Consider the following 12,276-nt stretch of genomic DNA (forward strand, 5'->3'; position numbering starts at 1 on the left):
ACTCCCAGCTGTAGGCTAGCTGGAGGGCACTGGCAGCTGGAGGAAGCCACCATAGATGGCCCCCAGGCGCTTAGGAACCTGCTGGGCCTTGATTTTCTTTCAATTGGTCTAGCCTTGGGAATAAGCCCAAACAATTTCCATAAACTTGAGTATTACAGATTTCAATCATGTGAAACTTATGATTCGTTCAGTTTAATCAATATAATGCGACTGTCTAAAAGGCAAAGAAAGAAAAGAAGAGACATATAGTACTATGAATTAAGTGGACTATGAAGTGTGGAACCATGCCTCTTTCTCTGAAACTACGTCAGTGTCTTATGCAAGCACAAACCTAATCTCATATAATAGGAATTTAACAGCAATAATTTGGTAGTATCCAGTTACATATGGTGAAGGCTTTAATAACTGTTTTTCCATATATAATAAGACTATGTCTACAGCCAAAAATAGAAGTATACTACATGATACATCAATAATAGTAAGACATCAAAGAGCTCATATTGAAAATTACAAATCAAAATGGCAACCATTGAGAAGCAGGATACAAGGAGGAGTGGAGTTATAGGGAGCAGCAACCGTGTAGTTGCCTTGACAGCGTCTCCTAATGTTGACTTAGTTATTGATGATAGCAACAACATTAACAATGGTCCGCCTTCTCTTTCTCCTAGCAAACGCTTTGATGAAAGTCCTACTCAACAGGTCTTATTACTTCGTCTCTCTACTTTCGTTAACTTGTGCTAGATAGTTTTATCTCTCTCTTTGAATAGCGACCAGGTTAATTGTTTAACACTTACGCAACAATGAAAGGTTAAAAGGTGTCTCGTGTCTTACCTTATTATCCTTTTATTAGATACAAAGAGAACTCTAATTTTGTATATGATCTAGTAGTGTTTCTAATCATCTTACTACTGGGCTCCTTGTGAGTGAGATATCCCCTGAACTTCCTCTCGCACCCTCTTAAGCCAAGACTACAAAGTGAAACTGAATTTAACGTGTGTGAGGCATTGGTCTAAGTCTAACAAAATTATAGGCTGCTATAAATAGGAAGTGTGACAAGACAAAAATGACTTTTCACATGAGAGGAAGTATTCTCTCATATTCGATATTGGACAACTTGTCCCATAACATGGCGTTTTTGTAATTTTACTAGCAACTTGATACAATACAATATAATATAACATTGACTTAATATGATCAGATGCAGACACAATATGACATAATAGCTAATTGATATGATAAGATGGTTTTAAGATATGATATATTTGTCATCTAATATAATACATCAACTAAATTTCAACTAACAATTCCCAAATTAAAATATGAGAGAAATTATTTTTTTTAATTTATAATTTTAAATATTATTTTTTTTATAAAAATTACTAACATGACATGGTATTGGGCAATTTGTCGAATATCAGATTTGAGAATATCATTGCGTATTGTTAAGTATTATCAAATTGCAATCCTGATAATGAAATGTTATCTATAAGAGAGGATGATGGGGGCCTCTAAACTGAAGTCACACAATTACCCTTCTCTCTTATTTTTGAACTATATTTATATTGTCTTTATAAAGTCTCCTTTAAACCAATAATCTATACTAATATATTAAAAGGCGTGCGCAAACCAGAAACAGTGCCACGTGGCGCTCTCCCTAGGGAGTTTTAGATCATGTAGTCCATGTACAATAAAAAAAATTAGAAATTGCATGGTATAGGTTTTGATCCTATGACCTCATGTTCATGTACTAAAGTTTTAACCACTAGACCAAGTTGTAATTAGTGATATCATATCAAAGTACAATATTAATAAATGAAATTTTTCTTACCCGGGGCATAGCCCGGGCCTAATAACTAGTTATCTAGAAAAGGTGAGAGTAGTAGTGTATTTTGAGACGAATACATGAGGTAGAATTATTAAATGCCCAAATTACTCATGAATTGAAATCGTTAATTGATTGACAGGGACCAAAATGGAAAAAATTTCTATCATTTGTAGGCCCTGGCTTCTTGGTTTCCTTGGCTTATCTTGACCCTGGCAATTGTAAGTTTCTCTTTTTCTTTATTGTATTTGAATCAAATTAAATTTAATTCATTATTCTAATACATGCTTAATTTGTACCAGTGGAGACTGACTTGCAAGCAGGAGCTGATCACAGATTCGAGGTAATCACTCAGTCTTTATCTTTTGGTATTCTTTTGTTAGAGACTTAGAGTGGGGGACTTACAATAATTTATGTGGTAATCAATAACAAATATTTTTAATTAGCTAAAATCACGTTTATTTGACAATCAATGATTTTTAATTAGTAAATCATGTTTGGCGCCAGCGTTTTAGATAACGGGTAGAGTTTATAATAGGTCAAAATGCTATTTGAGACTTAAATAGTATTTGGCAAGATAGTGCCTGTAGTAGAGGTTAGAGTAGTGATTAGTATTATAATATAGAATACTCCCTTAGGAGACTTTGTCATCTTATTAACAATATATATGAAGGATACAAAACCAAGTTAAGCTTGGCTTAGTGGTAAGAAAAAAACCTTCTAACTTCAAAGTTGGAGGTTCGATCTCCATTAAGGGGATATTGGTTGAGGGTTTCCTCTTACCATCTCCCTACCCCAGTCTCAGTTTATTCCCGCAAACCCAAGCCGGGTTAACCTGTGAGAGGTGACGGTCTTGCAGAGTCCATCTTACCTAGGGGTCTAAAAAAAATTGAAGGATACAATGGATACACAGTAACCTAGTTACCATATTTACATAACACTAAATATGGACAAAATATATTATCATATATTACTCTAATACACCCTCTCAGTTGGAGCAAGAGGAGGCCGGACAGATGGTTAAACTAGAACAAAAATCCGTAAACAAGGGTTGAGGAAGACCCTTGGTGAAATATCCGCAAACTGAGAACACGAATGAGACCTAGAGTGAATATCCATTTCCACATGTTTGGTGCGTTGATATTGCACGGGATTATGATACATGTAAACAACACTAATGTTTTCACAATACACAACAGTAGCCTTTTTCAATGGACAATGAAGCTCTAGGCGAAGATTGCAGATTGATGCGATTTCAGCAACAACATCCGCCACACCTCGATTTTTAGCCTCTGCACTAGATCGAGATAAGGTGGCTTGTCTCTTAGAAGACCATGAAACAAGATTATCACCAAGAAAAACACAATAGCCAAAAGTTGAGCGACGAGTATCGGGACAACGACCAATTCTGCATCAGTATAGGAGATAAGACCATAAGAGATTTAAAGAGAGTGAAATGCATGGAAGATTAGGGTGGTGACGATTAGAATGAACATCAATGGAGTTGTATAGTAGTAGTGTTGAGTGCTAACATTTGATAAAGGGGGAGTGAGCTTGAAGCATTCGACTTTTCATGGAAGTGCTGGCAATCATATTCAAGTCTGAATTCTCACAAAGTCACAATATTTGGTGAAATAACTTTGCAACGGAGCCTTTAACTGTAGGGGCAAGCCATGATAATTTTTGAAAACATCAAAGACACCAGGTGCATTGTTAAAAACATGAAAGTACCTGTGAATTCTCGTAAAACTCGGGGTACGTGGGGAAAAACTGTTTCAACTAACTCAATAAGGTAAAGTAAGTGAACAGGACATTAGTAAATACTAGATCTAATCAGTAAATATGGTTTCATATTTGCAAAAATTAAGGTGACAGGAATACGGTGTAGTAATCTTCCAATATATTCAGAATGCAGATTGGCGTCGGAACAAAGATAATAAGACAAAACAACTTCAAACCAAAACAATACTAATTCTGATAATTATGTTTTTCAGCTCTTGTGGGTGATCCTAATTGGATTAATATTTGCTTTGATTATCCAATCTCTAGCTGCAAATCTCGGTGTATCAACAGGTAAACCCCGTTATTAGCTTAATTAAAACATAAAAAAGTAACTATGTCAGCATATAGTAATTGTAACTAATCAATCAATTTTTTCCACTGTCAGGCAAACATTTGTCAGAGCATTGCAAGGCAGAGTACCCAGTAATAGTGAAGTATTGTTTATGGCTGCTAGCAGAAGTAGCAGTAATAGCAGCTGATATACCTGAAGTTATAGGCACTGCCTTTGCTTTGAATATTCTCTTTCATATTCCTGTTTGGGCTGGTGTTCTTATTACTGGCTTAAGCACTCTCCTTCTTCTTGGACTCCAAAAATATGGGGTAATCTTATTTCTGTTCAAACATTAACATGCAAATGTATACTCTTTCTGTCTAAATTTAATTCTCGCGCTTACTTTTGTAATATGTTTTCTTATCAAAGAAAAAAGTTATATCGAAAACATGTTGTCTTATACTCCATTTTTGATTCGAGAGTACATTACAAGTTGTCACTAATTATCAAATTCTCAAGTTAATTACCTTTATATTGTTCTTTTGGTGCTGATATAGATAAGAAAGCTGGAATTGTTGATAGCAATATTAGTGCTTATAATGGGAGCTTGCTTCTTTGGAGAGATGAGTTATGTGAAGCCACCAGCAAAGGATGTGCTTAAGGGCATGTTTATCCCTAAGTTAAGTGGCCAAGGGGCCACTGGTGATGCTATTGCACTGATGGGTGCTCTTGTTATGCCGTAAGTTTTCTAATTATAATTAAGTAATAATTACCTAATGTATATCTTCTTCGCATAGCATGGAATTTAATATATGAAGTAGTAGGGCTATTTGGCTAAATTTTTGTTAGATAAATAAGCTTGCACTTGATTCAGTTAAAATCAATCGCGCATATAGATGTATGAACTCATGATGCAATAGTTTTAATTGTTACATGTACGAACAATTTCTAACCAAAAAAAGTATATCTTGTTAAATTTGATCAGCATTGCTAATTATTTGACAACTTTTGACAGGCACAACCTCTTTCTCCATTCAGCTCTTGTGTTATCCAGAACAGTGACCAAATCTAAGAAGGGCATTAACGTATGTACCAAAAAAAACGCTCTATTGTTCCCTAAAAAAAACTACTATTATTAATCGATCTCAATGATTATTAGCTTAAATCATTGACTTTATCTAACATCATCAATAATTTTGCAGCAAGCATGTAAATACTTTCTATTAGAGAGTGGTTTCGCTTTGTTCATTGCGTTCTGGATCAATGTAGCAATTATATCAGTATCTGGAACAGTTTGTTCAAGCAGAAATCTCACACAGCAAGAGGCGGGAATATGCAGTGATTTAACCCTTAATAATGCTTCTGTCCTTCTTCAAAATGTCTTGGGGCGAAAAACTGCCTCTATATTTTACGGTATTGCCCTCTTTGCTTCAGGGCAAAGCTCTACAATCACTGGCACTTATGCTGGCCAATATATCATGCAGGTAACTAGCTCTATTTGCTTTGTAAGTAATCATATTACACTACTGTCAATTGTCATCTGATATGCGCCTTTGATGGAAGTTCTCATAGTGTGTGGAAATAAGATGTACGTAACATTATCCGATCCTTGTGATAATCGAGAAATTGGTAAAAGAAGAGAAAAAAAAATTATGATGTTTTTAATTTTTAGAATATCGTAATCCTGAAGTCATCAAGAAGTAGTGAATCCTTGAGTACTTCATGTTCTTATCTCCATACAAAAGGGTTTTAATTTATTATGTATTTCAGGGATTTTTAGACCTTAAAATGAAATCATGGCAAAGGAACTTGGTAACTCGCTCCATTGCCATTACACCAAGCCTAATTGTTTCGATCATCGGAGGATCAGCTGCAGCTGGGAACCTGATTATTATTGCATCGGTTCGTATCTCTAACTAGACCAAATACAAATGACTGAGTTCATTTTTGCATATAACATAGTATCTCATTTGTTGTAATAATGTGTATCCATGATTACTAACATCATAGTTAAAATTGCAGATGATATTGTCATTTGAGCTTCCATTTGCTCTAATTCCCCTCCTTAAGTTTAGCAGTGGCACCACCAAGATGGGACCTCACCAGAACTCTATTATTGTAAGCTGATTCAGCTTCATTTTGATTGCCTTCATCTAACCACAATTGTTATGATTAGTACATTAATCATATTATCTAGACGAATGAATTTAGGTGATGTTAATATGTTTGTGTAAGATTGCAAAAATTTCCAAGTACATATAGTATTCATAAATTTCTATTGTCACTCGATGCAACATCTAAATTATCATGTTCATATTTCACAACTTCTCGCTCATAAATCATTACTGCTTAATGCTTATCAAACAAGCTCTAGGTTCTCAAGTATACTTTTTATAACAAGTACGAGAACTAATGTGTTATTAATTTCACTTTGGACAGATTATTGTCATCTCTTGGATTCTGGGACTCGGAATAATTGGCATCAACATTTATTACCTAATCACAGCCTTCATCGGGTGGCTGATACACAATGACTTACCTAAAGTGGGAAATGTGTTCATCGGGATCGCGGTGTTTCCATTGATGGCTATCTATGTCTTATCAATTATTTATCTCATGCTCAGAAAAGATAGGGTTGTTACCTACATCGACCCTACAAATTCTGCTCTTAAGGAGGATATTGCAGAAAGTCCACTACCATAACTAATACGTTTCTGTTGTTTGCTATGCAAAATTATACCTTTTATGTAGCAGATTTCCACTAATTCTAGATATAAGACCTTCGGGATATGTTATCTAATATTCGTATTCAAAACACATTTGTATGCTTGTTCTTCGGTGTTCCTAAGAACCCCTTGAAACTATAAAGAGTTGCATGTCTTTACTTAGATTTCTTGAGGAACTTCAATTCGCAACTTTTGTTTATCAGTGAGTTACTTCAAATAAAAATTATTATCAGCTTTTTGAGAAGTTTAGCAATCACTTTTATATATAATGTTTGTGATTTTTTGATATCTCTCAAAGAGTTTCTCCCATTTGTAATATAAGGCATCCACACTTATTTTTAATTTGCTTTTATTGTTGTTTTTAATTTATTTTTATTTTTTTGAAGGGAGGGAGAATTTCCTTGCAAAGAAGGAGGAAAATTAGGGATCCTTCTTGCAAGGGGTGTGAATCGACTTTTATTGTTGATTAATAATGAGCTTTTAAGAATTAGCTTTAAAATACATCATTATATACTTCTATTATACTACTATAGTTTTCTTGTGGCTATATCGGTTCATCTTATGTGTGAATTTTAAAAGATAACTCACATCTGAGTTGGAAAATACTTGTCTCGCATTGTAAAATTAGAGAAAAAATGACTAATATATAGATTGGTAGGTTACTCCACCTATGACTATCACCGGTTGGTTTTAAGATGAAACCTTCCAACCTTATATCTTCTTCGATGTGGGCTTGTATTAGTAAGCCCAACATAATTGTGATGATCCCAAGAAGGAGCCCAATTGACCTCATGTTGGAAGTTCAGAGAGGGTCTAATGAGGATGTGGTGACCTATTCAAATTGCAAGATGAACCATCATACTTCATGAATTGTGTAACTCTAACCTCCGATAACATGTTATTAGTCATGTGACTATTTAATTTTTATTCCCTTTGCTCTTCTTCTCCATTCTTCCAGAATTTTTCTTCCTGTACTCCATGGCAATGTTCAAGAATCCAACTTCTCTTTCCCAATACACCCTTCCCCAAATCTTTCTTCACCCAAGTCCCAAATAAATAAGAACTCAATATTCCCAGTTGAAATTTGATTTAAAAAAACTCCCGTTGTAATTTTTTTAGTTTGCTCACCTCAAATCTTAACACTGTTCTCAATTATAGAAAATTTTCTAAATTTCTCTCAATATTTATAAAAAAATATAATCATATATGGTATTGTTTGGTCCATCTTAATGAGTATTTCAGTAACATTTTTTCACCATATACCCTTGACAAATGCGATAATTCACTATATACTACCATTGTTTCAAAAATTCACCATAAACCCCTTAATATTGAAAAAAATATACAGAATTCCCTTTATGACTAACGAAAATCAACTTTGTTAGTCATTAAAGGAAATTCTGTTAATTCCTTTTAAACATCACAATTAACCCTTACTAATTAACCTAACTACCCTAATTATTTTATGAAAAAAACATCGGTTTTTTCACTGTATACCCCTCAAAAAAAAATTATTCGCCATATACTCTCGCATTCAAAATTTACCATATACCCCTGAGCTTTTCATATATACATCAAAATATCCTTACTTTTAACGGACGTTTGATTCAGTCAACTAATCTATTATAACAGACGTGAGAAAGAAACAAATAACGAATGCAAAAATAAAGAAAACAGACAACAGATTTACGTGGTTCACCAATTTGGCTATGTCCACGGCAGAGAGAGAGAGAATATTTTATTATGAGAGGAGAACAGATTACGGAGAGAATTAAGTCTAATTCGTCATATAAACAATTAGGTAAAATAAACTATTTATACTCAGCGGCTCAAAATGCGTTTCCGCAAAATTAGCCGAACCGCCCGGGATGCCCGGGTGAAATCCGCCTGACCAGGCGAGACTTTGCTTCTCCAAATTTACACGCGAGCCCGACAGAAATCGCCCGGGCGAGATCCGCCCGACCTGCCCGGGCGAGATGCAGCTTCCTTTTTTGACGCATTTCTTCGAACACCTTTGAAGCAACATTCAAGGCATATTCTTACAAATCTCCACCTTGACTTGAATCCTCTCACAATAAGCCGGAAACCAGATGCATTGATCACAACGCCCAGAATCCCCCTACACCAGATTTGTCCCAAAAGACAACCAGACTAGATTAGTCTCTAAGGACCCCAGAATTACCCCAAGAGGGAAACTAACAATCACGAACATTGAGTAAGTCCAAGCAATGCTGAAACTTACTCTTCGGAACCGGCTTGGTGAACATATCAGCAGTTCCTACCTTCTTCACCTTAATCCTAGTCTCACTCCTCAGGAAATGATATCTCACATCAATATGCTTAGTCCTCTCATGATGGACTTATCACAGTATATAGTAGCCTGATCGTGATGTAAACCGAGATCACTAACTAGTCCCTTTAACCATATCCCCTCTTTAGCAGCTGTTGTCAACGCCATGTACTCAGCTTCAGTAGTAGACAAAGTAATTGTAGCCTGCAAAGTTGCCTTCCAACTAACGACAGAACCACCAAGAGTAAAATCATAACCAGTCATTGACCTCCTACTGTCAACATCTCCAGCATAATCAGAATAACCAGTGACTAAACACTGAGTATCATTCCCATAAATAAGACCAACGTCAGATGTACCTCTAAGGTAACGAAAAATCCTCTTGACTGCCTGCCAGTGCTCCTTACCAGGGTCACCCATGAACCTACAAACAACACTAACTACATGTGCAAGATCCGGCCTAGTGCAAACCATAGCGTACATCAAACTCCCTACTGCACCAGCATAAGGAACCTGACTCATGTACTCCTTCTCCACAGCAGTCTTGGGTGCAAAAGCAACAGACAAGTGATTATTGGAAGCACTTGGAGTGTCTATAGGCTTAGTTGTTGTCATGCCAAACCTTGACAGAATCTTCTGAATATAACCTTTCTGTGACAAGAAAAGTTTCTTCTGACCTCTTTCCCTATAGATCTCCATCCCCAAAATCTTCGTCGCAGCACCCAAATCCTTTATCTCAAACTCAGCACTGAGAAGACCCTTCAACCTCTAAATATCAGACTTAGTCTTTGCAGCTATGAGCATATCATCTACATAAGAACCAGATATATGAAGCCCATCACGTAGCTTGTTGTGGTACACACAGCAATCATACTCACTCCTATTGTAGCCTAACTCAATCATGTAGCTGTCAAACCGCTTAATACCACTGCCTAGGAGACTGCTTGAGTCCATACAAGGACTTCTTCAATCTGCAAACATAATCTTCGTTTCAAGGAACTTGGAACCCATCTGGTTGTGTCATATGAATCTCCTCTTCCAACTCCCTATGTAGGAAAGCTAGCTGTTTTCACATCTAGTTGCTCAAGTTCAAGATCCCGATGTGCAACTATTGCTAGTAGCACCCTGATGGAAGTATGTCTGACTATTGGTGAGAAAATCTCCTTATAATCTACTTCTTCCCTTTGTGTGAACCCTCTTGCAACAACCCAAGCTTTATACTTGACCCCCACAATTGGTGAAGACCCTTCTTTCTTCTTGAAAACCCATTTGCATGTTACAATCTTCCTCTCCTTAGGACGTTTGACTAGCTCCCAAGTCTAATTCTTATCTAGAGACTCCATCTCATCTCCCATTGCAGCAAGCCATAGAGTAGGCTCACTTCCAGAAACAACTTCTTTATAGGTGGATGGCTCATGATTTTCAACCTCCACCTCCTCAGCAACTTGAAGTGCATAAGCAACCATGTCTTCGAAACCATACCTCTTTGGAGGCCCCACACCAACTCTTCTAGCTCTATCAAGTGCTATGCTTGGTTGATGTATTTCAGATGACTGATAACTAGAAGACTCTTCAGTAGCACCATGTTGATCTTCTCCACCTTGGTGCTATGATTCACTCTCAGCCTGACTGACTTGCAGCTCCACCTGTTTATCAACATCACTACTAACAGACACCACGGTAGACTTCACAGGAGAGTTAAGCATAGAATTTTCATCAAATATTACACTTCTACTACGTATAACACGGTTTTCAGAAGGTGACCAGATTCTATAGCCCTTAACTCCACTCCCAAAACCCACAAATACACCCTTCTTATCTCTAGGTTCTAATTTTCCCTCATTTACATGATAATAAACAGTAGTTACAAAAACTCTCAACAGAGAAGAATATACAGGCTTACCAGACCACACCTCATAAGGTGTTTTACAGTCAATACTGGTACGAGGTCCATGGTTGATCAAATAGCAAGTTGTACTCACAACTTCTGCCCAAAATCTCCTAGCCAATCCAGCATTTGAGAGCATGCACCTTGCTATCTCCAACAGTGTCTGATTCATGCGTTCTGCAACTCCATTTTCTTGTGGCGTATTTCTAATAGTATGATGGCGAGTAATCCCTTCATTCTTGTAGAACTCATCGAACTCAAACCAACAGAACTCCAGACCATTATCAGTACGCAGCCTTTTGACCTTCCTTTCAACTTGATTTTCCACTAAAACCTTCCACTGCTTGAAATTCTTGAAAGCCTCACTTTTATGCTTCGTCATAATTACCCAAGTCATTCTTGAATAATCATCGACACAAAATACATGTGACCTCCAATAGATGCAACTCGGGAAGGTCCCCAACAGTCAGAATGGATATAATCAAGAGTACCTTTCGCTGTATGAACCGTCTTTAGGAACTTGCTCCGATGAAGCTTCCCAAACACATAGCATTTACAAAACTCTAGATCTTGCACCTTGTGCCCACATAGAAGATCCCTCTTTGACAGAATTTGCATCACCTTTCACCTATGTGCCCAAGTCTCATATGCCACAACTTGGTCAACTCCTCCTTGTGAATCTCAGATGATGTGACAGCAGCAGAACCTGTCACAGTAGAACCCTGAAGAATATATAAGGTACCATTTTTAATGCCTTTCATAACCACCTTTGAACCTTTATAGACACTCATAACTCCACCTTCACCTTGAAAACTGAAACCCTTGCTATCAAGAAGACTCAAAGATATCAGATTCTTTGTCGTTAATGGAACATGCCTAACTTCGTTTAAGGTACATAATGTACCATCATGAGTCCTCACCCTGATAGAGCCTACTCCAACTACTTTGCATGCAGCATTGTTGGCCATAGAAACATTGCCTCCATCTATCTGCTTGTAAGTTGAAAACCACTCCCTGCATGGACTAATATGATACGACGCCCCAGAATCAAAAACCCATACATCCCTACAATGTGACTAGCTATTAACTACTAGGGTCGGATCTTCCTCAGAATCACCTCCAGTTTCTGCCAGAGCAGCAGAACCTTCATTCTTGTCTTGCTGCTTCTTTTTCTTAGGACATTCATCTTTCCAGTGTCCCTATTCCTTACAGTTTTACTGATATTAGTAGCTTTAGGACTCTTAGAATTCGAATTTTTAAAGTTCGTAATCTTTTTACCAGATTTCTTTTGTCCCTTACCCCCTGTAACTACTAATCTGGATGCCTGATTCTCCGTACTAGAACCAGATGCCTGATGACGGACCTCTCTAGTATGAAGAGCAGATCTTACTTCTTCTAACGACAGACTATCTTTTCCAACAATAAAAGAATCCACAAAATTCTCATATGGTACAGGCAAAGATACCAACAATATTAAAGCAACATCCTCATCATCTA

General features: G+C 36.8%; 1 protein-coding gene across 1 annotated transcript; it reads left to right on the top strand.

Moving 5' to 3' along the window:
* Nucleotides 1–444: 444 nt before the first annotated feature.
* LOC104893096 (metal transporter Nramp7.2) lies at nt 445–6,888 on the top strand. The gene is made up of 11 exons (XM_010679173.3): nt 445–699; nt 1,965–2,043; nt 2,125–2,165; nt 3,817–3,895; nt 3,990–4,204; nt 4,433–4,614; nt 4,891–4,960; nt 5,078–5,359; nt 5,646–5,777; nt 5,898–5,993; nt 6,315–6,888. Exons 1-11 carry the CDS (start codon nt 520–522, stop codon nt 6,576–6,578), a joined length of 1,620 nt encoding a protein of 539 aa, XP_010677475.2. The 5' UTR covers nt 445–519; the 3' UTR covers nt 6,579–6,888.
* The last annotated feature ends 5,388 nt before the right edge of the window (nt 6,889–12,276 follow it).

Source organism: Beta vulgaris, chromosome 5, assembly GCF_026745355.1.
Source record: "Beta vulgaris subsp. vulgaris cultivar EL10 chromosome 5, EL10.2, whole genome shotgun sequence".
Classification (NCBI taxonomy): domain Eukaryota; kingdom Viridiplantae; phylum Streptophyta; class Magnoliopsida; order Caryophyllales; family Amaranthaceae; genus Beta; species Beta vulgaris.